Source organism: Mytilinidion resinicola (assembly GCF_010093595.1).
Source record: "Mytilinidion resinicola strain CBS 304.34 unplaced genomic scaffold BDZ99scaffold_39, whole genome shotgun sequence".
NCBI classification, from domain to species: domain Eukaryota; kingdom Fungi; phylum Ascomycota; class Dothideomycetes; order Mytilinidiales; family Mytilinidiaceae; genus Mytilinidion; species Mytilinidion resinicola.
In genome coordinates, this window is record NW_022985475.1 from 217,540 (window position 1) to 237,357 (window position 19,818).

The 19,818-nt window shown below is 50.5% G+C and overlaps 10 protein-coding genes across 10 annotated transcripts; 8 read left to right on the forward strand and 2 right to left on the reverse strand.

The window, feature by feature from the left end:
• Positions 1-1,391: 1,391 nt before the first annotated feature.
• BDZ99DRAFT_429945 (NADP-dependent leukotriene B4 12-hydroxydehydrogenase) lies at positions 1,392-3,024 on the forward strand. Its single transcript, XM_033717233.1, has 2 exons — positions 1,392-1,706; positions 1,938-3,024. Exons 1-2 carry the CDS (start codon positions 1,571-1,573, stop codon positions 2,858-2,860), a joined length of 1,059 nt encoding a protein of 352 aa, XP_033568418.1. The 5' UTR covers positions 1,392-1,570; the 3' UTR covers positions 2,861-3,024.
• A 154-nt stretch (positions 3,025-3,178) lies between these two features.
• On the forward strand, positions 3,179-4,285 carry BDZ99DRAFT_577590 (uncharacterized protein). The gene has a single exon (XM_033728715.1). It carries the CDS (start codon positions 3,201-3,203, stop codon positions 4,011-4,013), a length of 813 nt encoding a protein of 270 aa, XP_033568419.1. The 5' UTR covers positions 3,179-3,200; the 3' UTR covers positions 4,014-4,285.
• A 222-nt stretch (positions 4,286-4,507) lies between these two features.
• Positions 4,508-5,711, reverse strand: BDZ99DRAFT_456213 (acyl-CoA N-acyltransferase; the record flags this gene model as incomplete). Its single annotated transcript, XM_033718468.1, has 3 exons — positions 5,453-5,711; positions 5,018-5,189; positions 4,508-4,905 (listed from the first exon to the last, which is right to left on the reverse strand). Exons 1-3 carry the CDS (start codon positions 5,591-5,593, stop codon positions 4,508-4,510), a joined length of 711 nt encoding a protein of 236 aa, XP_033568420.1. The 5' UTR covers positions 5,594-5,711.
• A 688-nt stretch (positions 5,712-6,399) lies between these two features.
• BDZ99DRAFT_504586 (2og-Fe oxygenase family protein) lies at positions 6,400-7,848 on the reverse strand. The gene is made up of 2 exons (XM_033724052.1): positions 7,366-7,848; positions 6,400-7,290 (listed from the first exon to the last, which is right to left on the reverse strand). Exons 1-2 carry the CDS (start codon positions 7,687-7,689, stop codon positions 6,640-6,642), a joined length of 975 nt encoding a protein of 324 aa, XP_033568421.1. The 5' UTR covers positions 7,690-7,848; the 3' UTR covers positions 6,400-6,639.
• A 2,151-nt stretch (positions 7,849-9,999) lies between these two features.
• Positions 10,000-11,867, forward strand: BDZ99DRAFT_504587 (S-adenosyl-L-methionine-dependent methyltransferase). Its single transcript, XM_033724053.1, has 10 exons — positions 10,000-10,337; positions 10,429-10,478; positions 10,538-10,623; positions 10,679-10,701; positions 10,752-10,893; positions 10,943-10,965; positions 11,017-11,054; positions 11,098-11,235; positions 11,295-11,714; positions 11,765-11,867. Exons 1-10 carry the CDS (start codon positions 10,254-10,256, stop codon positions 11,793-11,795), a joined length of 1,035 nt encoding a protein of 344 aa, XP_033568422.1. The 5' UTR covers positions 10,000-10,253; the 3' UTR covers positions 11,796-11,867.
• On the forward strand, positions 11,819-12,858 carry BDZ99DRAFT_469655 (uncharacterized protein). Its single transcript, XM_033721545.1, has one exon. It carries the CDS (start codon positions 12,267-12,269, stop codon positions 12,717-12,719), a length of 453 nt encoding a protein of 150 aa, XP_033568423.1. The 5' UTR covers positions 11,819-12,266; the 3' UTR covers positions 12,720-12,858.
• A 233-nt stretch (positions 12,859-13,091) lies between these two features.
• On the forward strand, positions 13,092-13,625 carry BDZ99DRAFT_528411 (uncharacterized protein; the record flags this gene model as incomplete). Its single annotated transcript, XM_033726368.1, has 1 exon — positions 13,092-13,625. One exon carries the CDS (start codon positions 13,092-13,094, stop codon positions 13,623-13,625), a length of 534 nt encoding a protein of 177 aa, XP_033568424.1.
• A 99-nt stretch (positions 13,626-13,724) lies between these two features.
• Positions 13,725-15,146, forward strand: BDZ99DRAFT_221530 (uncharacterized protein). The gene is made up of 2 exons (XM_033713439.1): positions 13,725-14,938; positions 15,044-15,146. The coding sequence occupies exon 1, from the start codon at positions 13,938-13,940 to the stop codon at positions 14,916-14,918; it is 981 nt and encodes a 326-aa protein (XP_033568425.1). The 5' UTR covers positions 13,725-13,937; the 3' UTR covers positions 14,919-14,938; positions 15,044-15,146.
• Positions 15,147-15,524: 378 nt separating this feature from the next.
• Positions 15,525-16,514, forward strand: BDZ99DRAFT_221686 (uncharacterized protein). The gene is made up of 3 exons (XM_033713440.1): positions 15,525-16,102; positions 16,150-16,447; positions 16,502-16,514. The coding sequence occupies exons 1-2, from the start codon at positions 15,617-15,619 to the stop codon at positions 16,162-16,164; spliced, it is 501 nt and encodes a 166-aa protein (XP_033568426.1). The 5' UTR covers positions 15,525-15,616; the 3' UTR covers positions 16,165-16,447; positions 16,502-16,514.
• On the forward strand, positions 16,502-18,003 carry BDZ99DRAFT_220989 (uncharacterized protein). The gene is made up of 2 exons (XM_033713438.1): positions 16,502-17,768; positions 17,825-18,003. The coding sequence occupies exons 1-2, from the start codon at positions 16,810-16,812 to the stop codon at positions 17,826-17,828; spliced, it is 963 nt and encodes a 320-aa protein (XP_033568427.1). The 5' UTR covers positions 16,502-16,809; the 3' UTR covers positions 17,829-18,003.
• The last annotated feature ends 1,815 nt before the right edge of the window (positions 18,004-19,818 follow it).

Sequence of the window (19,818 nt, forward strand, 5' to 3'; positions counted from 1 at the left end):
ACCACACACACACAATCAATCATACTCTGCTGCTTGATATCATTTCCAATCCCGCTTCATCCCGTGCACACCTAAGTGCGACATACAACTAGCTAAATAAATAATATTCAACTATATAAGCGCGCTAAACCTATACGCCAAGACACCGAACGTTCCCTTGCACGCAGAAACTTTAAAGTGCATGCTTTTTTAAGTGTTACGCATCTCTAATGCCTGCATATATATTTTCTTTTAATAGGATTATCGTCCTAAGCCTCCGAATTTTGAAAATATATTAATAGTTGTGGTGGAGCAGGGGTATAAAGCTAGTTTGGTCCTGGACGCCGTGAACGGAACGATTAACAGCATGACCAAGATCGTTGTATTTTTCTCATTGCAAACTGGTTTCCTAAGGAGAAATGCCTAACGAACATTATTATATTGGCTATGACTTTATAGGCTTACGAGGAAAGACTTGAGATGTCTGAACAAAAAATATTTCTCGGCACGGGGGGTTTCTCGCTACACAGGGATGCACCTTAGACTTTTTGGCAAAACATTGTATTCATGGAGCAGCAACTCATTGCTCCAAGCCACATTTTCGCTGTAAGGCAGACGACATAGACGCCAGACTACTCGACACATGTCTCATGTCGTCGTTGTGTGTGTTTTGGTGTCTTCGATTTGGGTTCCTTGTGACTTCCGGGACATGATCGATGGGAACGTGGAAGCTCGAGGCTTTGAGGCTGGGGAGGTAATCTGCAAAGGAGGGGGAGGGGGGAGACGTTGCGGTGGTGCTGCGGGTATCCTAGAGCAGTGTTAGCCTCGATTCCAAAAAGCATAAGAACATACGGACTAGGACATGGGACATGCGTTACTCTAATCGTAGGTAAGGTCTACGAGGTTAGAATGCAGCGCGAGGGATCCAAAGGTTGGGTAGTCGATACCATTGCTGTGCTGGTGGAGCTTCCGTCACTAACCAAGTATCAATCGTACCTCGTGAGAAGAGTTCGAAGCTTCTATTTGGAATCTACACGTTGATTGTTGATGATAAGATGCTAATTATACCTATGGTAGAAGCTTCCCTAGCGCGTCATCCGCGCCAAGCCCGGCTCCCCGTGCACTCTTATTACCTTTTTGTACCTAGCATCTATTACCCTGCACGACCCTGGGATTCTTCCTTCATACAATTGCTATCTGAATCCACCCACCGGAGCTTCTATTTCCCCGTCTGTACGAAACAACAGAAAAGTCACTGTTGCCGTTCGCTCTCGACCTCGGCATCTTCTGCGAAGGGAAATGGACCCTGCTTGCTTGGTAATCTACCGTACGCGGGCGGTATGATGTATTACATATAGAACGTCAGAAAGCGTCAGAGAGCAGTGTAGTAGAAGAAATAGAGTAAGCCGTGCCTCGGAGGTAAAGAGGATATAGGATATAGTCGTCTGTTCCTCCGTGTTCCGCTTTAAATCAAGTCTCGCCCCTCTTCATACCTTCTCTTCCTATACATCATACCACCGCAGTTGCTCCTTCATCAACCCACTTCTATAAATCGCATCAGCCTGATCTATTTCTCTAGCTCACCGCTAAAATGGTTCAGAATAAAGGCCTCATCTTTAAGAACGTCCCCAATGGCTGGCCGAAGCCGGGCCATGACCTCACGGTTGAAGCCCGCGAGTTCGACCTCGACCAGTCCCCTCCAGAGGGAGGACTTGTCTTGAAGAACAGTAAGTGAAGCGCGGCTAGACATCTCACATCTTCAGTCCTGAACTTTCTTCTGCGCCGCTCAATTCACCTCCAAACACCATCTTCGTTCCAGTGCGGGCGTTTAACCTATTGACGTGATATGTTAACTACAACCCTCCTCCCACTTTCCGAAACCTAGCAACAGAGATTTAGAACCGTTTCTTATATCCGCTCTTTACCTTATCGAATATCAGCTTACTCTCGCCGTCAAGACTATCTCTCCTTCGACCCCTATCAACGCGGCCGCATGCGCGCCCCGGGAGTAAAGTCTTACTCGCCGCCCTTCACGCTGGGCCAGCCCATTACAAACCGCGGCATCTCCACCGTTATCGCAAGCTCTACGCGCGACTTCAAGAAAGGCGACGTTGTCGTCGGACAAGCGATCATCCCGACGGAAGAATACACCGTACTCAGCGCCGAACACACCAAACTAGTGAAGAAGCTCGACAACCCGCTCGGCCTTGACCCCAAGATCTTTCTCGGTGCCCTCGGTATGCCCGGTCTTACCGCCTGGTCCTCCTTCTACGCGATCGGCGAGCCGAAGAAGGGAGAAACCATCTTCGTAAGCGCAGCCAGCGGCGCAGTGGGCCAGCTCGTCGGCCAACTCGCCAAACACGAGGGCCTCAAGGTCTACGGCAGCGTCGGTAATGATGAGAAGCTGAAGTACATCCTAGAAGAGCTCGGGTTCGACGGCGGCTTCAACTACAAGAAAGAAGCACCCGGCGATGCGCTGACGAGGCTGGCGCCCGACGGGATTGACATCTACTACGAGAACGTGGGCGGCGTGCAACTAGAGGCCGCGCTTAACGCTTTGAAGCCGTTTGGCCGCATCATCGCATGCGGTATGATTAGCCAGTACAACCTGCCGCCGACGGAGTGGTATGGGATCAAGAATATCATGCTGGTGGTGGCGAAGCGGATTAAGTTCCAGGGGTTCATTGTCGGGGATGAGAATATGGGGCCGAAGTACGCCAAGGAGCATCAGGAGAAGCTGCAGCAGTGGATCAAGGATGGGACCTTCAAGGCGAAGTTCAGTGATACGGTGGGCATTGATAATGCGATTGATGGGTTTATTGGGATGTTGGAAGGGAAAAACTTTGGCAAGGCGGTTATGGTGATTTCGGAGTTGGATTAAAGGACTGGGAAGGCTGAGAGCTTCGTTTTTTGGAGCCTGAGGCTTCAAGTATCAAGCGTCGTGTAGCTATCCCTAGGTGTTTTGAAGCTGTATATAGCGGCCTACTGCCGTCTTCCTAGCCTCAACACACTTGAAAGAAGTGTGCAAATGACATAATGGACCGTTTTACACAGTCTAAAAAGTCCTGAGGCCACCTTGGACATCGCCATTCGGACATCTAAAGTATGCACAAGCTGCAACCAATCACAGCTCACCTGACCTCACGACCCCGCCAAGACAAAACTTTCACGCGTCTCTTCATGTCAACTCCACCCTACCACCTACTCCCCTCATCGCAACAATGGGCAAGAAGAACAAGAAAGCCCGAAAGGGCGATCAGCAGCCCCATCAGCCTGCCCCCTCAGGCGATAACAACGGCAACAAGAAACGCAAGCGCAGCAGCCAAAGCCAAACCAACACCAATGCCAACGCCAACACCAATGCCAATACCAACGTCAATGCCAATACCAACGTCAATGCCAATACCAACGTCAAAACCACCACCAGCAACCCCCCAACCCACCTCGGCCCGCCAACCAAGCGCCCAAAACCCTCCCTCCCACCCCCCGACCCGTCCGCCCAGCTCACCCCCACCGCCCTCCTCCCCGCCAAAGTCCGCCAAGCCCTCGAAGAGCGCTTCGCGATCCAACACCTCCACGTCGCGGCGAACACGAAGCTGGGCCCGAAGGTGCGCGCGATCGTGGACTGCTTCCACCCGGAGCGGAAGAGTGTGGGAGCAGGTCTGCGCAAGCCCGTGCTCGTGGCGCTGACGGCGGGCGCGGGCGCGGCGAATAAGGAGCTCAGCATTGCGGATATTGCGGTGGGCAGGCTGGGAGGGATGGGGGTGAGGGTCTGGAAGTATGTTGGGTTAGGGGGTCGGGTTGAGGCTAGGGAGGGGGGGAGGAAGAGGGGTTGGCAGAGTGTGGAGGGGGGGAAGGAGGAGCAAGGAGAGGATGGGGAGGAGGAGGCTTTTGAGGTTCTGAGGCAGGGGAATGGGGAGGGACGGAAGGTTAGGGCGGTGCCGGTGCTGACGGTGTGGTTGGCGACGTGTGTGATTAGGGATTTGGAGGGGCGGTATCGGATTCAGGATGGGCTGGAGGAGGAGGATGAGTAGGATCGTCGAGGCCTCGATGACGGAACGATTCTCTACTTTGCGTGGTATGGGTGGGGCTTTGGGCATAGCGACGGTGTTTTGTACTGACCTGCGATATACCCACTTTCACGGTTATGGTGTTTACGGATATGGGACCCTGGGATCAAGTCGGGGTGTTGTCTGGGTCTATGAATCGGTGATGCGATTCTCAAAACTTCCTGTGCTTTGAAAATACAGTCGCTCTAGGCTATGTATACTAGATTAAAACTGCTTGAGGTATTCTCTGGTACGTCAGAAATAACTGTAAAACACCGCTTGAAAATCGTGATAGCTTGCCGGCCACCACAGACGATGGTAGACTGCCACTTTATGTTCAAAAGAGCCTGGTTTGCCCCAAGGCTTCATGCAACCACTGCAAACTATGATTCCAAGCCAATGAATTCTAATGCATACTACATACATACCCATCTCCCATGAACCGTGGGAAATCCTTCCTGCACCTTCAAACCTCCTCCTCAAGCCCCCTTCGCCTCATTCCTCTCCACCAACTCCCCCACCCCTAAACCCCTCCCCACCTTAACCTTGACCTTCCTCTTCTTCCCCGCCGCGCTCTTCTTCGCATCCTCTGCCTCCTCCCCATCCCCCTTCTTCCCCGCGCTCCCAACAGCCTCGCCCTCATCCACCCCCTCGCTCTTCCCCTCGTCCTCGTCATCGCTCTCTTCAGGCACATGGCGCAGGTCAGACAGCTCCATGCGCATACTGAAGGCATCTTCGCCGTCAGCGTAGTACTTCGCCTCCGTCTTGTCGACGGTGAAGCCCAGCGTGTCGCGGTAGAGGTGCAGCGCCGCCGTGTTGGAGACGCGGACGTGGAGGGAGACGTAGTGCGCCGAGAAGGTTTCGGCCATGGCGCGTTCTGGGTGGTGTTAGCGACCCAAACAGTCTCGCACCAATCCATTCATTTGAAAAGATGGTGGATTGGGGATGGGTTTGGGCGGGGAAGGGTTTGGGAGGGAAAGGGTACTCACGACTCTGTCTCATAAGCTTCTCCGCTAACCCAAGTCGGCGGTGCGTTCGCATCACGCTTAGGCTCGTGATGTGGCCGTGCTGCACGCCGTCGGAGGGCTCTTCTTCCATTTTGGCGAGGACGTAGCCAACGATCTTGGGGGGGTCGTAGGGGTTTTTCTTGGGGCGGGAGACCTGGGGGCGGTCAGCATGGTTTAACGTGTAGGGGCAGGATTGGGATTTGTGATGGGGTGTTCAGATTCGTGACATGGAGAACTGCAATTGCATCTGAAAGATGAAATAAAAGGAGAACAGCATTGATGCCGCAGATGTCTTATGGGATGAAAGAAGCAGATTTAGTAACGAAATAACGGTGAAAGATGGCATCCACAATTACAAAGAAAATTCGCAGTATGAGAAGTGAAATATTGAAGAAACCAAGTAAAATTGACACTTACATCGACAGCCACGTATGACAACTGAGGCCAGCTCATCGCATGGTAGAGGTAGTATTTGCAGAAGTAGTTCTCAGGCAGATTCGTGATGTTGGCGAGCTGGACATGCGGGATATCCGATGGTTTGAGCACGCGGATGTCCATCTTGAGGTGATGAGCTCGGAAGCTCCTTCGAACCGTCTGGTGAAGTTTGGCGGGGTAAAGTAACCGGTGTTGGAGTTGGTGTTGGCTTGATTGTGGTGGAGAGCTTGGTAGATGTTTAGGTAGGTCCAGCGTGGAACAATTTTGGAGGCGGTGGCACTGGCCAATCAAGACGGGGCGGATTCGAGTTCTGCCGGCCGAGTCCAAGATATCACCACGATACCGTACTCATCACATCTATCATCCCTATATTATACTTCTTCTAGGCTACTGATTCGAGCACCGCCGTGGTGACTTCAGGTATATCTAGGAAAAGGACTGAAGGATCACGAGGCTAGCTGCAGACTGTCTATTCTGCAATCCGTTGAACTAGTGCAGACGCAAAGTACTCGATGGAATTAGTTCAATACGAGGAACGACGACAGTGTCGATACATCCTAATCATGTTATCACAGTGCCGCAGCTCGTTCATTAGTTGCCCAAGATACCGCCTCCAATTTTCTTTCACTTGGACTATTTCCGCGCTGGCAAAACGCTAATCCGCATCCGGGAAGGTTACACTTGTCTCTATGAAAAAAGACTTGGTTCCTAGGGGTGAGGGACGGGGACGGCGGCATGAGGTGGCGCGGGCTGTTAAAAGTCTTGAAGGCTTCAAGACATACTGCTCAGGAAGAGACGTGGATGTAAATAAAGACTTGGAGGGTCTGGTTCAGGATTTAAGCACGCGAGATAATCAGGAAACAAAGTTGGCTATGTTTCCTCGGGGGTAGTAGCAGTGTTGAAAAACCTCAGGAGACACTGAACAGAATGGGGTGCGAACGTAAAGTTCTAAACTCTCAAATTTGGACTCTGGAACCGGAGAGAAGCTAGCAACTAGATTGGGCCATCACTTCCCAAGATCTGCTAGGGTAGTAGTACTCGAAGAGAACTTCAGAACGTACCACAAAGCTAGGGCATGAATGTAGCCTTCCCACGAGTGTAAATCAGACCATTGATTTTCTACACACCTGCATAGTGACTGGCCACTATCCGAGGCACCTCAACAAGCCCTAATAGCCCGCCGTCGTCCGGAACCTCTCGTGCATATGCTCCTCCACGGTTAAAATCTCGCCGTCCAGTTCTCCCCCATCAAACGGCGCAAGCTTCGTCTTCATATTCCCGTCAAAGAAAAACGGCACACTATATCGATCTCCACCTCCCATATTCCTCACCCTATGCAGATTACTCCTGTACTCCCCCCTCGTCCACCGTTGCATCATATCTCCCAGATTGACCACGTACGCGTCCGGGTTCGGCGTCACGCTCACCCACTCATCCGTATCATGATTCAGCACTTCCAGCCCGCCTGCCATGTCTTGGAGTAGCAGTGTGATAGACCCGAAGTCTGTGTGCGCGCCGACGCCGAACTGCAGCGCATCTGAGGAGGCGGGTTGAGGCGGATAGTGCAGTAAGCGCATCACAGCGACAGGGTCGGTCTTAAACTCATCGAAGACGGCAGGGCCATAAGGCATTCCCGCCGCCATGATGTCAAGGATTGTGGTGCTGAGGGGGAACATGTGGGCGTAGTATTCGTTGATGGGCTGGCGGAAGGTGGTTTCGAAGGACGGGAGGGAGGTGGGCCAGACGTTGGGAGGGTTGAACCAGTTGTATGTGTGATTCGGATCGGAGAAGGGCTCGAAGTCATGGCCGACGTAGTAGCCCTGGGTTGTGTTAGCATAGAGGCCTTGAAGGTTAAATAGTTTGGAGTTGGGAGTTGAGAGTTGAAGGGTGCATACTTCTTTCAGATCTGGCAATGCGCCTTTCTGGAGCACCTGCTTGCCCATGACCTCATAGCCGCGGTTTCCTCTCCCTACAGCGCTCTTCTCGTACTTCAATTTCTCTTCCTGTGGTAGCTTGAAGAAGGCCTTCGCGCCGTTCAGTACGGCTTCCTGGAGCTCTCGCGGAACACCATGTCCGATGAGCTGGAAGAACCCGGAGGTTATACAGGCACTCCTCACATCCTCGATTACACGTTCAGCAGCGGGCGAAGACGGATCGGCGACATAGGATGAAATGTCGACGGTGGGGATGGTGAAGGCTGGGGTTTTAGTGGGGGACATGGTGGAGGACGCGCTTTCCCGAAATTGAGATGACAGAGACTGGTGGCTTGAGTCAATCTCTGGACGTTTCGTAAAGTATCCTTCACAACCTCGTCAGATATTGGCCAATATTTCATATATCAGTATATGTAGTGGTCGGCCACCTCCGATGTTCCACGGGACTATCGCTGTATAACAAGAGTCGGCCGAATCATGCTTATCTGCTCGCTACCCTTGTACTACCGGAGGCCCGATCCAAGTATTTTGCGGAGTAGGACACCACGATGCCGAATTATTCGACAATGTTCATCAGCCTATGGTGATGTTTGGATTGCGGTGTCGGGAATTCGATGCAGTGATGCGTGCGATGGAAGCAATGCGATCCAGAGAAGTCTCGATGAATCGCTGAAGCCTCGTTCGTTCTATGAACAAACTCTAGTCCTCTCATTCAACGTTATAATCAGTATCTACTACGGGATCTCTATCTGCATTACTAGTCTCTGTCTTGCTCATCAAAAAGTACTGATTTCTTGTATCCTAATCAAACGTCCAGCACGACATTGGATTGTCAAGCTTCAGGACGCCGAACAAAGTAAGTAACAACACTCCCATAACATATTTCTCATTTCTGTTTATCTGCCACTCTCAGTATCTGATGGCTTTATGAGGCACTTCTTTTCATGTCTCCCCAATGGAGGAGCAATCGAGCCTCGGATGTGATCAGGGCTACTGGTAGAAAGACGCTAGATATGAGAGCTGAGCAAAGACACCAGCTGTATATAGCTGTGAGATTAAGTGATACAGAGCCACTGGCCTAGGACTAAAAAATCGAATGGTTTAGAGCCGACAGCGGGGCCTGAATTTAGGGAGGTGTAGTACATTGGGGGATAAATATAGTTGTACTCCACCCTTGACTGTTTGAAACCCGAGTCTAAAAAGGGAAGAAAAACTTACAAAAGAAAACTAATTACCCTTATTTTGCATAGCAGGTGTAGTTTGCAGGCCGCAGAACCCGTGTTGGTAATGGTCACGTGTTATGCCCTCAGCCCTTATTTTGTCCGGGTCATCGACAAATGAGAATGAGGCTTCGACGCGAAGGCCACAATACGCTTTCTTTGACTAGCATCCTAATCTCTTTTCAAGAAAGGCCTTTGACAAATGCCGATGACGATAAGAAAAAGATATCAGATGTCTTGAGCAAGCGGTAAAATCCACCTTTCTCCTTCCAATCAGGGCAAGTTCCCCAAGGAGTCCTAAAACCCCACTACGGCAATCAGATCAAAAGCAGATGCAAATACCGCGTTCCAAGTGGCTCGACTTCTTCACGCCACACTTCTTTCTTTTGGTCTTCAAGGTCAGATCCGGAAGCAAGCGCGCGGAGCTTGTCAGTCCAGGGTGACGTGGCGCCGATCAACCAATCGCTTTATATCCTAGGACAGAGCTCCATCAGTGAAGCAAGCGGTCCTTACATTGTGCTCCGAAGAGTCTCCTACAAGCCGCTGCTAATTCGTCCCTTGAAGCGGACGCAAACTCGGCACAATCAAATGGCGGAAACGGCACAACAGCGAAGCTCGGAATGCCATGCAAACACTTACCGATAGGGCTAGAAATGCGATGCGGCACAGCAAAGTAACAGCAACAAAATGTGCTTGTCAGCACCGTGGTGTGTTGTCGATCGAGGAGACGGGATAGGACCGGGATTTGCGCTTGAGTGTATCCGCGCTCCAAAAAAGTTGTACTTCCAGAACCACTCATATGCACGGAGGGGTTACATCCAGCAGGTCATATTTCTCTGCGTGGAGGGTATGCTAAGCCGACCGATTCTGTGCAGACCTCAGCTGATAAGAAACCCGATCGCCTGGTTCGCTTGGTGATGACCGGTCCTTCTGCACGGCGCCTGCATAGAGCACTGCGTCCAAGACCTCAAAGAGGGAGGACCGGGTCGTGAACTGGTTCGTTGGGAGAGGGGCTTGGAGGGGATAGAACTACTTCAGTGCCGTCTCAGGCTCAGGATCGGGTCGTGGGGATCGAGCACCTGGGCATGGCATCCGCGCGCAAGAGACGAGACAGCAAGGGAGATGCCGGCTTTAAAGACGAAGATGTACACAGTAGGGCCTCCACTATCGGGTGTTCCACTACTTTTCTGGAAGCGGGCCAGCATACGACTTCGTGCACGTCGACCAACAAGGGCTGAGATTTAGGCGCCGCGACAGCCAGCCGAGGAGCACAAGGGGCGGGGAGCGCCGGGAGAGCACCCCGCAGGAGGCCCACGAGAGGACCCCAGGGCGGACATCTAAACCCGCGGCAGCAGCTATCCCGCTGTCGAAGGTTGCTTGCGTGAACGCGGTTCCAGGGCTGTGCCACACGCCGACCGCTATGGTGTGAGAAGCTCCCGAGGTCGCTACGAGTCTGGACAGCAACCCTCAGGAATCCTCCCACTTTCTCATCTCTTTCTTCCACTGTCGGAACCAACGTCTCTGCATCTCAAGGAACGAAAGATTCTGGGTTAAGTTCCCGACCAATCGTTCCCGCCTCGTTCCCGTCTTCTAGAACGCGGCCCGCAACAGCTAGCGGCCAGCCCTTGAATGATGGCGTCGCCCGCTATTGAGCCGCCTGTTGCAGGAACGACTACGGCTGCCGATCCAACGATCATTGAGATCGATCCTGAAGTATGTTTTGACCTCATAGATCCATCATGGAAATATCTACGACTAGTTCTCTTGAAGGTGGACCGTCTAAGCAGCCCCTAATTTCTCTCAGCTCGTACCCGGCGACAATGATTCATCACTAGGAGACTTCAGTGACGAGCTGTATGTTCAGGTTTGATCGGATGCTCATTCTATTGGAGCCCCATCTTGATTGAAGATAGAAATTCGTTCACGACTTCGCTGTCCCCCAGCGTGACAAATTACCCGCTCGAGAATGGACGCCGATATCACGCTTTCAGGCCAGGAGGTGGGTCTATGTTTCGCAGTTCTAACCTCGTAAGTTATACTGACCCGTCTCCCAGTCTATGTCTTGCCAAATGACGAGGTAAATCTGCTTTCCGATAACCTCAACCCACGTGACTTATTCAAGCCCAGGCCGAATTGGACCGGCTCGATATGACGCATTTCATGCTCAAAAAGGTGATAGGTGACAAACTTCATCTTGCACCTCTACCGGATACGATTAAGAGAGTGCTTGATTGTGGAACTGGTACTGGCATATGGGCGATTGAAATGGGTATGTAACTTTCATGTCTGCCAACGAATTCGTGATGACTTGACCGCAGGCGAGGCACACCCAGCTGCTGAAGTAAGACAATCAATTTGACTATTTTATAGCATCTATCTAACGGGTGTACAGGTGCTCGGAAATGATTTTAGCCCAACGCAACCGACATGGTACGATCATTCAACCATGGATGTACTTTAGCTAATCTTCTAGGGTCCCCCCAAACGTGAAATTTGAAGTAGACGACCTCGAAAGTGCATGGACTTACACCGCCCCTTTCGACTTCATTTTCGGCAGATATTTATGTTGCGCGATCCAGGATTGGCCAAAGCTCATCAAAAACGCATTCAAGTAGGTGGCTCCGCATTTGTCAGGTCCTGAACATAACATCGACGCTGACACCATTACAGCAACACCACTCCTGGTGGCTTCATCGAATTCCAAGACTGGAACCTCAAATACCACTCCGAAGACGGCTCGCTGACCGAGCAGCACGAAGTTGCCCGCTGGGACCAGATCATCATCGACCTATCATCTCAGAACGGCCGCGAACCAAATCCAGGGCCACTGCTCGAAGGGTGGATGAAAGATGCCGGTTTCATTAATGTCGTTGCGAAGAGACATAAGCTTCCTATTGGGCCTTGGGCGAAGGACCCAAAACAAAAAGAAATCGGCCTTTTCAACCTCTGTCAGATCATCGACGGATTAGAGGGCTTTTCATTCAGACTCATGACCCAAATCTTGAAATGGTCGCCTGAGGAGGTTGAGGTCTTATGCGGGAAGGTCCGGACGGAGTTAAAAAGCAAGGGTTTGCACGCGCTGTTGGATTTGTGAGTACCTTTTTCTATTACGAGGGAAGCTCTGGCTAACGTGGTTACAGTTGGGTCTGTTATGGCCAAAAGCCCGAGTAATGTCTATAAATTGATTCTATGTCTATTTTATTCTTTGCTACTTAGCTAAAATTCGTACTTCATTTGTTGCTGGGAGTCTAAAATTTTGTTACTTGAATAACCAATATTTAAAAATCGCCAATTATGTGAACCTGCTGGAACAGCTTCGATCTATCAGTACGTCTCCATATATCTCCGCCATCGCAGTATACCACTAACATGTTCCCTTGGAGACCTACTCTCACAACGTTCGCCATGTGCAATCTTACTCCACATGATCTTAACAATGTCGCCAGCGTTGTGCATCTTACATTGCTCAAAGGCTCATTGAAATAGTCAACCTTCTCCAGGCTTTCCTCTCGCCACTTCTCCCGAAGATTCCTTCGCTCATTACTTGAAAGCTAGAAACCCCAGACCCAACTTCCTGACACCCAAATTATTGACCGCAGTAAGATTCACCATCTCCGCAAGCCACATCGCAAGTCGACTCCCATGAGCTCGCAACCCAGCCTGACCTTCGTCCACTCAGACATCTCATCTGCATCACTCGACTCGTACTTCTCGGACGCTTCCACGCGTGCGCTTCCTCCGTCACCGCGTGAAGGCTCCTTCTACAATACACTTGCGAAGCCAGACTACAGCCAACTCGCTGCCCATCTCGAGAACGTCCCTCGACGCCGGCACAGTGTCCCAGATCTCTTTCATTCCAGCGATTCGATGGTCTCACTGGAGACTACACACCTCGCTGACTCGCGCAGATCCGCATCATCCATTATGGTTCATATTGCACAGAGCCACAGCACGATAGGAACGGCAAGTGGAGGGAGTTTGACCCCGCCGGGGCGTATCCGAAGCGCCGTTTTCATGGTCAGGAGGAGCTATGCGAAAGTCAATTTCCAAGTCTTGAGGAAGAGGGCTTGGGCTGATGCATCCCTAGTGAGATGAGACCTGGAGCTTCTGCTTAGTTGAGTCGCGAAGCTGACGGTAACGAGTTTCTCCTCGCTACACACCACAAAGCAGAAGTAAGACAGGTTGCCGCATAGCTACGTCTTTGTCCCACTACTCTTATCTACTCGTGGCCACGACAAATTATATTTGACGTAGCCTCGTCATTTTCTATGTCTTTCCAATACTCACTCCATGTCAATGTCACATGCGAATAGATTTCGTACATTGCTGCCAAGACATCACCCCAGATCTCGTGATCCTGATACCGAGCATATAGATCTCAACCCCACTTCGCCACACCACATTATCCTTATCTATCTTTCCTGCCTATCTCATCATTCACATTTTCGAACGCAATCGTTTATTAGAATGCCAGCCTTTCAACGTCCAGAATTACAACCTCAACTGGCTAGTGTAGCGACCATAACCGCCTCAGTCGGCGGCCGAACGGAGAGCTTTAACATCTACCCCGGCTCCCTTCGCTTTTCGGGCCCGTACGCTTCATTCCTTTTCCAATCTCCGCCTCTCCAGCCTCTGACTGAGACTGTTCTCGAAGTTGATTTCCCGCGCGACGCAACTGCTTACCTGGAGCCCTCGGGCATCGAATTATCCGAGGACATCGTGTCAGTCATGCACGATGGGGACAGGGAACACCACCTTGCGACATCAAAAGCTGCGACGGAGACGGATGAGGACACCGGATGTGTCCTGCAAGCGCTGCCAGAAGAGCAGTACCGCATATTTTCAAGCGCGTTTCCATCCGTACGGATCGAGTGGAATGATGCCATAGTTGAGATTGAGACGGAAGGGGAAGTTTGGTTAAGGCGGTGGACAATTTTTCCGAAGTCGGAGAACGCGGAGCGGAGTGAGATGAAGGGGCTTGTTTCTAGGGAAGAAACATGAGAAAAAGTATTACCGACGAAGCTGGCCCGGTTGCTCGAGAAGAACGCCCTCAATGCCACCTCAGGCGCGCCCCAACCAGTATCGGCGAAGTTCTCCCACAATGCGGGAACAGTGCACGATACCACACGGCCATATCTAAACAATCTTCTTTGACGAGATGTTCAGTACTGTACCGCACCTCCACGATACTTGTGTATAAAAAGGTGGTTGCTACCTTCATTTGTCGACACAATCTCCCACGCAAAGCTGCTTCCCACAGAGCTGAAAAAAATACCTTTCGAGCACTCTCACGGAAACCAACGAAACTTCGAGATGCCAAGTATCTTTGACTGGTTAGACTCAATGGCCGGAGGTAGTGCAACACAAGCACCCGATTGCATAAATGATGGAGGAAGTCAACCTGGGACCCAAAAAGTCTCTGCGCCTCAGGCTAGCACTGACTATACCGCACCTAATCCACAATCCACGTGGCAACCTCCACCACAAACTCAATTCGAGCATCGATTCGAGGAGCCAGCGCACCGCGATCGCGACGCTGAAACTGAGGAAAGCAGGCGACCAGCATCGCCAAATCCTCCCCACAACTGGACCGCAATCAATCGCTCCTACAATATCTATTGCGATGTTAGCTCTGAGGAAGATGAGTATGACTCTGACGATACGGTCATCCGGCATCCTCCCCAAACAGTATCATCGCGGATTAAGCACGGGCTGGCTAGTGACGATGACGACCGCCGAAGGCCGAGTGGGTGGCGACCACCTTCTCCGTTCCCATTCCTTCAGACACGGCTGCCTCGGCAGCTATTTGCGCAGCCTCCAGAATTGGTAGAGGCCATGGAAGAGGACGAATCGAGCGTTCCCCTCGGATACGAACCACGGCGTCCTTCCCAATTATTCAGCCGCCGCTCTGTAGAATTGATAGAAGGGTTCGAAGACGGTGAATCAGACTTCTCCTTAGACTATGAACCACAGTCTTCGGATGAAGAATGGGAAGAGTACGAGGTCCAAGAGGATGTCGAGTTCGAGTTCATCGGTGATCCTATCGTAATTGATAATATCGCCGATGTGTTTTCCCTTCAAGAGCATCGACCGGAGACATGTACACTGTGTCTCGAAGATCATGATCCTGCCAACGGCCATACTCACGTGGTCCTGAAAGCGTGTGGGCACATTTTCTGTAGTGAATGTCTCGATGGCATGCTGAATAGCAGGTATTCCTGCATCAACACGTGCCCTAACTGTCGCTTTCTCCTCGTAAAGCAGCGGATGAAGAGGCCGATTCTCGCACCCTAGACTCACAGTTGATGAGTAAGGTTTGCATCCTTTCTAATTAAATTACATCAATCCATCTTCTTTCCTCAAATTGAAGTCGCGTTCATCGTCGTTCTCCGTCTTATTTCATTCTGAAAACTAAGCAGCTCTTCTCCGCTTGTCGGTGGTCAAAGATAGCTGCCCTCCACAGACATTCCCAGCTATGGCAAAGAGTCTTTTCGTACGTAGCTCTTTGTGTGGCCTATCCTCAGCCCAGGCGAAGTTACTATCTCATTCCGGATCTTGCCTTATTATTGTACACGCACGTATACCCACAAATTGTTCCTCATATACTCTCTTCCAATCTATTCACACAATTATATATCACCTCGCTTAATGTGAATTAACATTTCGCACCTCATTCGCATATTTATACATCTCCACCGCTTTTGCGTTGGTATTTTCCTCATATTTTCGCAAACCGAAACTCTTGAAGTTCTGTACATGCTCGAGAAAGCTGATAAAACCAACACTCCCCACTTCTACTTCCACCATGAGTCTTGCACTCTTCAACTTCAAATCGCCCACCGTTTACCCCAGCAACAAGCTCTCCGTCGTCGCGACAGTTACTATCTCCTGGGGGGGGGGGGCAAGCTGTAAGCTATGAGTTCCGCCCGGGCGATAGCCTCGTTGGACCCTCGTTGCAGATCAAAGCACCGGAGGGTCCACGATGGTCGGGAATGGAGGTCAAAGTCCTCTTCCTAAGCAATGCGTTAGCTCGCATGGAACCGGCCATGGCAGATGTGCCAGAAACTATCTATGCCATTATCCGGGATCCAGATGCGAAAGGGCACTTGGATAATTCCAACACTGCTTGGACTCTGGAAGACGTCCCTGATGCAAAACGCAGGCCCCCGTTCCGTCGCTATATGATACCAATGGCGACACCAACCCTTCGCATCGACTTGCACTGCGTGACGGTTCTCATCCGCCCGCCGTGGATGATACTCCTTCGCAGGATGCTTATCCCGATCGAGCGCGAAGCTGATTTTCTTCGAGGTATGGCTCTTGTGTTCCATCGCGACAGTCAGGTCATGCCACATATCATCGAGGAGAATCCTGACGCACAAGTCACGGCGGATTCGCTTCCCCGGCCTCGTCCCCCAGATACACACGGGCGTAAACTTTTCAAGCAGCTGGTGAAGCGTGTCATGGTTCGTCCAAATGTCGAAACTCTACCCAACCCACCCGGCCAAGCGTGAACAGTACACAGGGTGGAGCTTTATGACGCGCCCATCGATTGGGACGACTGGAAAGAGCCTGACGAAAATCCGGTGACCCAACCCGAGGAGCGCCCAGCCAAGATACCGGGATTGGCTTCCACTGTCCTTGAACTGGAGGCTCGTAAGTTTGTAGAATTGCCAATGACTGGAGAGCTTGCTGCCCACGAGCAGAAGTTTGTGGATCGGTATGATTACCTTCACCGGTTGATTAAATAGAGTTGATTCGCTTGCGAACGTTCAAATTTCAAGTCTTCATATTTTCGCGCTCAGTCCCTGAGTCTATTGATGGCAAGGTCTCTCAACCTTTTTCCTTTGAGCCACTAAATTGATGCTAGCTCATAGGTCTAGTATTCTCCGTAAGTAATTCCAAATACATCACTTCCACTTCCAATCCGCCATCTTGTATGACCTACGCCAAACCCCGGCGAAGTTACTATCTCATTCTAGATCTTCCCTAATTATTGTACGCACACGTATGCTCGCTCGTTGTTTTCTCATGTATACTCTTCCAATATTCTCATTCAATTCGCTATATCATCGTTTTGCTCCCATGTGAGTAAACATTTCCTGCGACGCTCGTATACTTAAGCAGCTCGTAGCTTTAAGATTCTCCACATATTTCCAATTCATACACTCTTGAAGTTTCGTACATGCTCCAACAATCTTGCCAAACTTCTTCAACTTTAACAATGACAGCTTCAACCAAAGGTTTTCAAAATCTTCTAAAGGTTTACAATTATCATCCGAAGCAACTCATTCCCGACCGAAGTGTTCCCGTCGTTGGAACAGTCTCTATCACGTCTGCGGGTCAGACCATCGTTTACCAGTTCCGACCCGGAGACAGCTTACTCGGCCCAGCTCTAGCTATCAGAGCGCCCGAGGGCCCAAAATGGTCGGAAAAAGAGGTCCAAATCCTCTTCCCTCACGATGCCGATGCCCGCATGGTGCCGGGCGACGTGCAAATTAACAATGACCTCTACGCCATCATCCATGACCCGGATGCTGAGGGTAGTTCTGATGACGAAAATCCCTCTTGGACCATAGAGGAGACTTCTCAGGGGCGTCGGTATATGATACCGATGGCGAAACCTGATCTTCTGATGAGCTTCGATGGCGTCAGAGTCAATCTTCGTGCGCCATGGATGATCTTGGCGCGCAGGGTGAGCATCCCGCAAGAACGCAAAGAAGATTTTCACCGAGCCATAGCTCTATTATTCCAGGGCGATGATGAAATCGAACAGCAGGACGTCATAGATAGCTCCAAGATACTCAATAGCGCAGGCTTAATCCCACGGCCGCAACCACCAGAAACCGCAGGACGAAACCGATTTAGAAAGCTAGTGAATCGAGTTCGGGTTCGACGAAAAGTCGAAGACCCCTCACTGATACTACTCGGTCCGGCACCGACATTCTACAAGGTAGAGCTCCACGATGCGCCAATCAATTGGGACGATTATGAGCCTACCGAGGATGCGGTGCGTCAGAACGGAGAACGCCCAGCAAATATGCCAAAACTCGGCCTCACAGTTCTCGAACTGGAAGCTCGCCGATTGCTGAAGTTGCCGATGACGGGCCTCCTCGCTGCGCATGAGCAGCGGCTCGTAGGTCGGTACGTGCATTTTCACTCGCTGCTATAAACCAAAAGATCTAATGTGCTGAGAACAGTTAGCTTCACCTTTAGCGTTTTTGCTTTTGACCAATCTCATCAAGGTCTCTCCTTTGAGCTTCTAAATTGTCCCCGGCTCATATTTTCCTTAAGTAACTTAAAATACATCGCCTCCACGTCTATAATCTCATCTTCTCTGTTGTAATATGCGAACCTCCAGTGATTGTTGTGCACTGTCGAACTAGATCAGCTCGATTATTCTTTATGCGAGTTCTTTATACTATCCACAACTGCAGCTCATTATATCCACGCACTGCTCAATCCTCCTTACCTGCCGCATTTGCTGTGCTTTGCATTGTACAACCACCAAATACCCAATGTCGTCATATCATGTTCACTCTTGTGGCGAGTTCTTACAACGTATTTGTGGCATGTGTTTTGCTGTAGATTACAACGCCTTTGTGTCCTACACAATGCCCTACTGTGTATTTATATCTCGTTACTCTCCCCTTCCATTTTTCAATTTCGTTCCTCCACACCAAAACGCAATCATGACAGAGCACCCACCCCCAATCGTAGGGATCGTCTCCATCTCGGCTCCCCATTTAGATATCTCAGATACATATGAGATCGCCCAAGAATCAACAGGCATGCACTTCGGCCCCAATGACGAATTCTTGTTTGAGGGGGTTTAGGCACAATTACAGTCTTCTTTCCCCAAGACGGCCACGCATATTTGGAGCCGTCAGAAGCAATCGTCGAACCAAGGATCACGCACATCTACCAACCCGAAGGGTACATGCGTGCAAGCGGCGCAGAATCAAATCCCGGCTTCCGGGTCGAGGAGGACATGCATAATGTTTGTGATCTCATCACCCACGCACCACTTAGGATGGCCATTGAATGGGGCGGATACAAGATTGAGATCCGGGGTAAAATGATCATGCCTTACCGCTCGACAGGCGGCCACGAGCTCGCTCGCCTAGAACATTCGACCGGTCATCCTCCGGATCTGGATGATGAAGTCGTGTTTGGGTTGAATATCCAGCATCAGTATATGGGTGGAGAGGTAAACATCGACCCCATTGCTGATTCTCCCACGCCGGAGCAGGTCGAAAGCGGGCTTGACGCTTGCAGCATTTGTCCGGAGGATTACGGCGATGGCCATACTCCGGTTGTCCTGAAAGAATGCAAGCGCGTTTTTGGCCATGAATGCTTGCACGAGCTTGTTAACGGTTCTCAAGCTAATGGAGACGAAATCTTTTGTCCCACTGCAGAACTATTTTGGTCGAGGAGAGGGATCGAGAAATTACCAGGCGTCCTTCCTCAACTAGTACAGATGACGGAGCGCAGGAGTTTGAGGATCCTGGGGAGATGGCCGACGTATAGCGTGAGTATATCGGCACGCCTATCGATATCGATACCATTGCCGATTCTCGAAGAGGTGTCTAATGGTGTCGAAGTCTGCAGCATCTGTCCGGAAGACTACGGCGATGGCCATACTCCAGTAGTCCTCAAAAAATGCAAGAAATTTTTCGGCCGTGAATGCTTGCTTGAGATGGTGAATGGCCAATCCTCGCAGAATAAACGTTCTAATTGCAGGATAGAGCTCTTCGAGCGTAGAGTGGCTTTCTCCGTCCTCTCATCTTCCATAACTTGAGCTCTGAATTGTTTCAAGGCTCATCTGGACAGTATGCAACTATAGCCTTTACGAAATTGAATCTTCTTGCACTTCCAGTCCATTCCACATCCCTTTGTGATTATTTGTCTTTATAATTCTGTGAGGAGTGCCTTGATGGCATAGTGAATGGTAAGTGTTCCTCCCAGAGAGTTTTCGGATTGTAGAGCTACTCTGTTTCCCGCAAGGAAGAGAAGGACGATTGTTGTGCCTTGATCTCGATCTTCACTTCTTCTTCTTCTTCTTTCATCTCAACCAATTTCAATCTTAAGAAAAATTATACTCCTCGCCGTTATCGATCAAAACACCTTTTACTTCATTCACTACGTAATCTAAATGGCTATCAGGCCTTGTCTTTCAATGCTTTCTCCCTCT

What these genes read in the sequence shown, in the direction of transcription:
- BDZ99DRAFT_429945 (XM_033717233.1), top strand. Translation starts at nt 1,571, where the DNA reads ATGGTTCAGAATAAAGGCCTCATCTTTAAGAACGTCCCCAATGGCTGG. An exon ending in AGGACTTGTCTTGAAGAACA is followed by an intron (nt 1,707 to 1,937) that starts GTAAGTGAAGCG and finishes CTCGCCGTCAAG; the next exon opens with ACTATCTCTCCTTCGACCCC.
- BDZ99DRAFT_577590 (XM_033728715.1), top strand. Translation starts at nt 3,201, where the DNA reads ATGGGCAAGAAGAACAAGAAAGCCCGAAAGGGCGATCAGCAGCCCCAT.
- BDZ99DRAFT_504586 (XM_033724052.1), bottom strand. Translation starts at nt 7,689, where the DNA reads ATGTCCCCCACTAAAACCCCAGCCTTCACCATCCCCACCGTCGACATT. An exon ending in CATTGCCAGATCTGAAAGAA is followed by an intron (nt 7,291 to 7,365) that starts GTATGCACCCTT and finishes AACACAACCCAG; the next exon opens with GGCTACTACGTCGGCCATGA.
- BDZ99DRAFT_504587 (XM_033724053.1), top strand. Translation starts at nt 10,254, where the DNA reads ATGATGGCGTCGCCCGCTATTGAGCCGCCTGTTGCAGGAACGACTACG. An exon ending in GGAGACTTCAGTGACGAGCT is followed by an intron (nt 10,479 to 10,537) that starts GTATGTTCAGGT and finishes GATTGAAGATAG; the next exon opens with AAATTCGTTCACGACTTCGC. An exon ending in TTGCACGCGCTGTTGGATTT is followed by an intron (nt 11,715 to 11,764) that starts GTGAGTACCTTT and finishes ACGTGGTTACAG; the next exon opens with TTGGGTCTGTTATGGCCAAA.
- BDZ99DRAFT_469655 (XM_033721545.1), top strand. Translation starts at nt 12,267, where the DNA reads ATGAGCTCGCAACCCAGCCTGACCTTCGTCCACTCAGACATCTCATCT.
- BDZ99DRAFT_221530 (XM_033713439.1), top strand. Translation starts at nt 13,938, where the DNA reads ATGCCAAGTATCTTTGACTGGTTAGACTCAATGGCCGGAGGTAGTGCA.
- BDZ99DRAFT_221686 (XM_033713440.1), top strand. Translation starts at nt 15,617, where the DNA reads ATGGAGGTCAAAGTCCTCTTCCTAAGCAATGCGTTAGCTCGCATGGAA.
- BDZ99DRAFT_220989 (XM_033713438.1), top strand. Translation starts at nt 16,810, where the DNA reads ATGCTCCAACAATCTTGCCAAACTTCTTCAACTTTAACAATGACAGCT.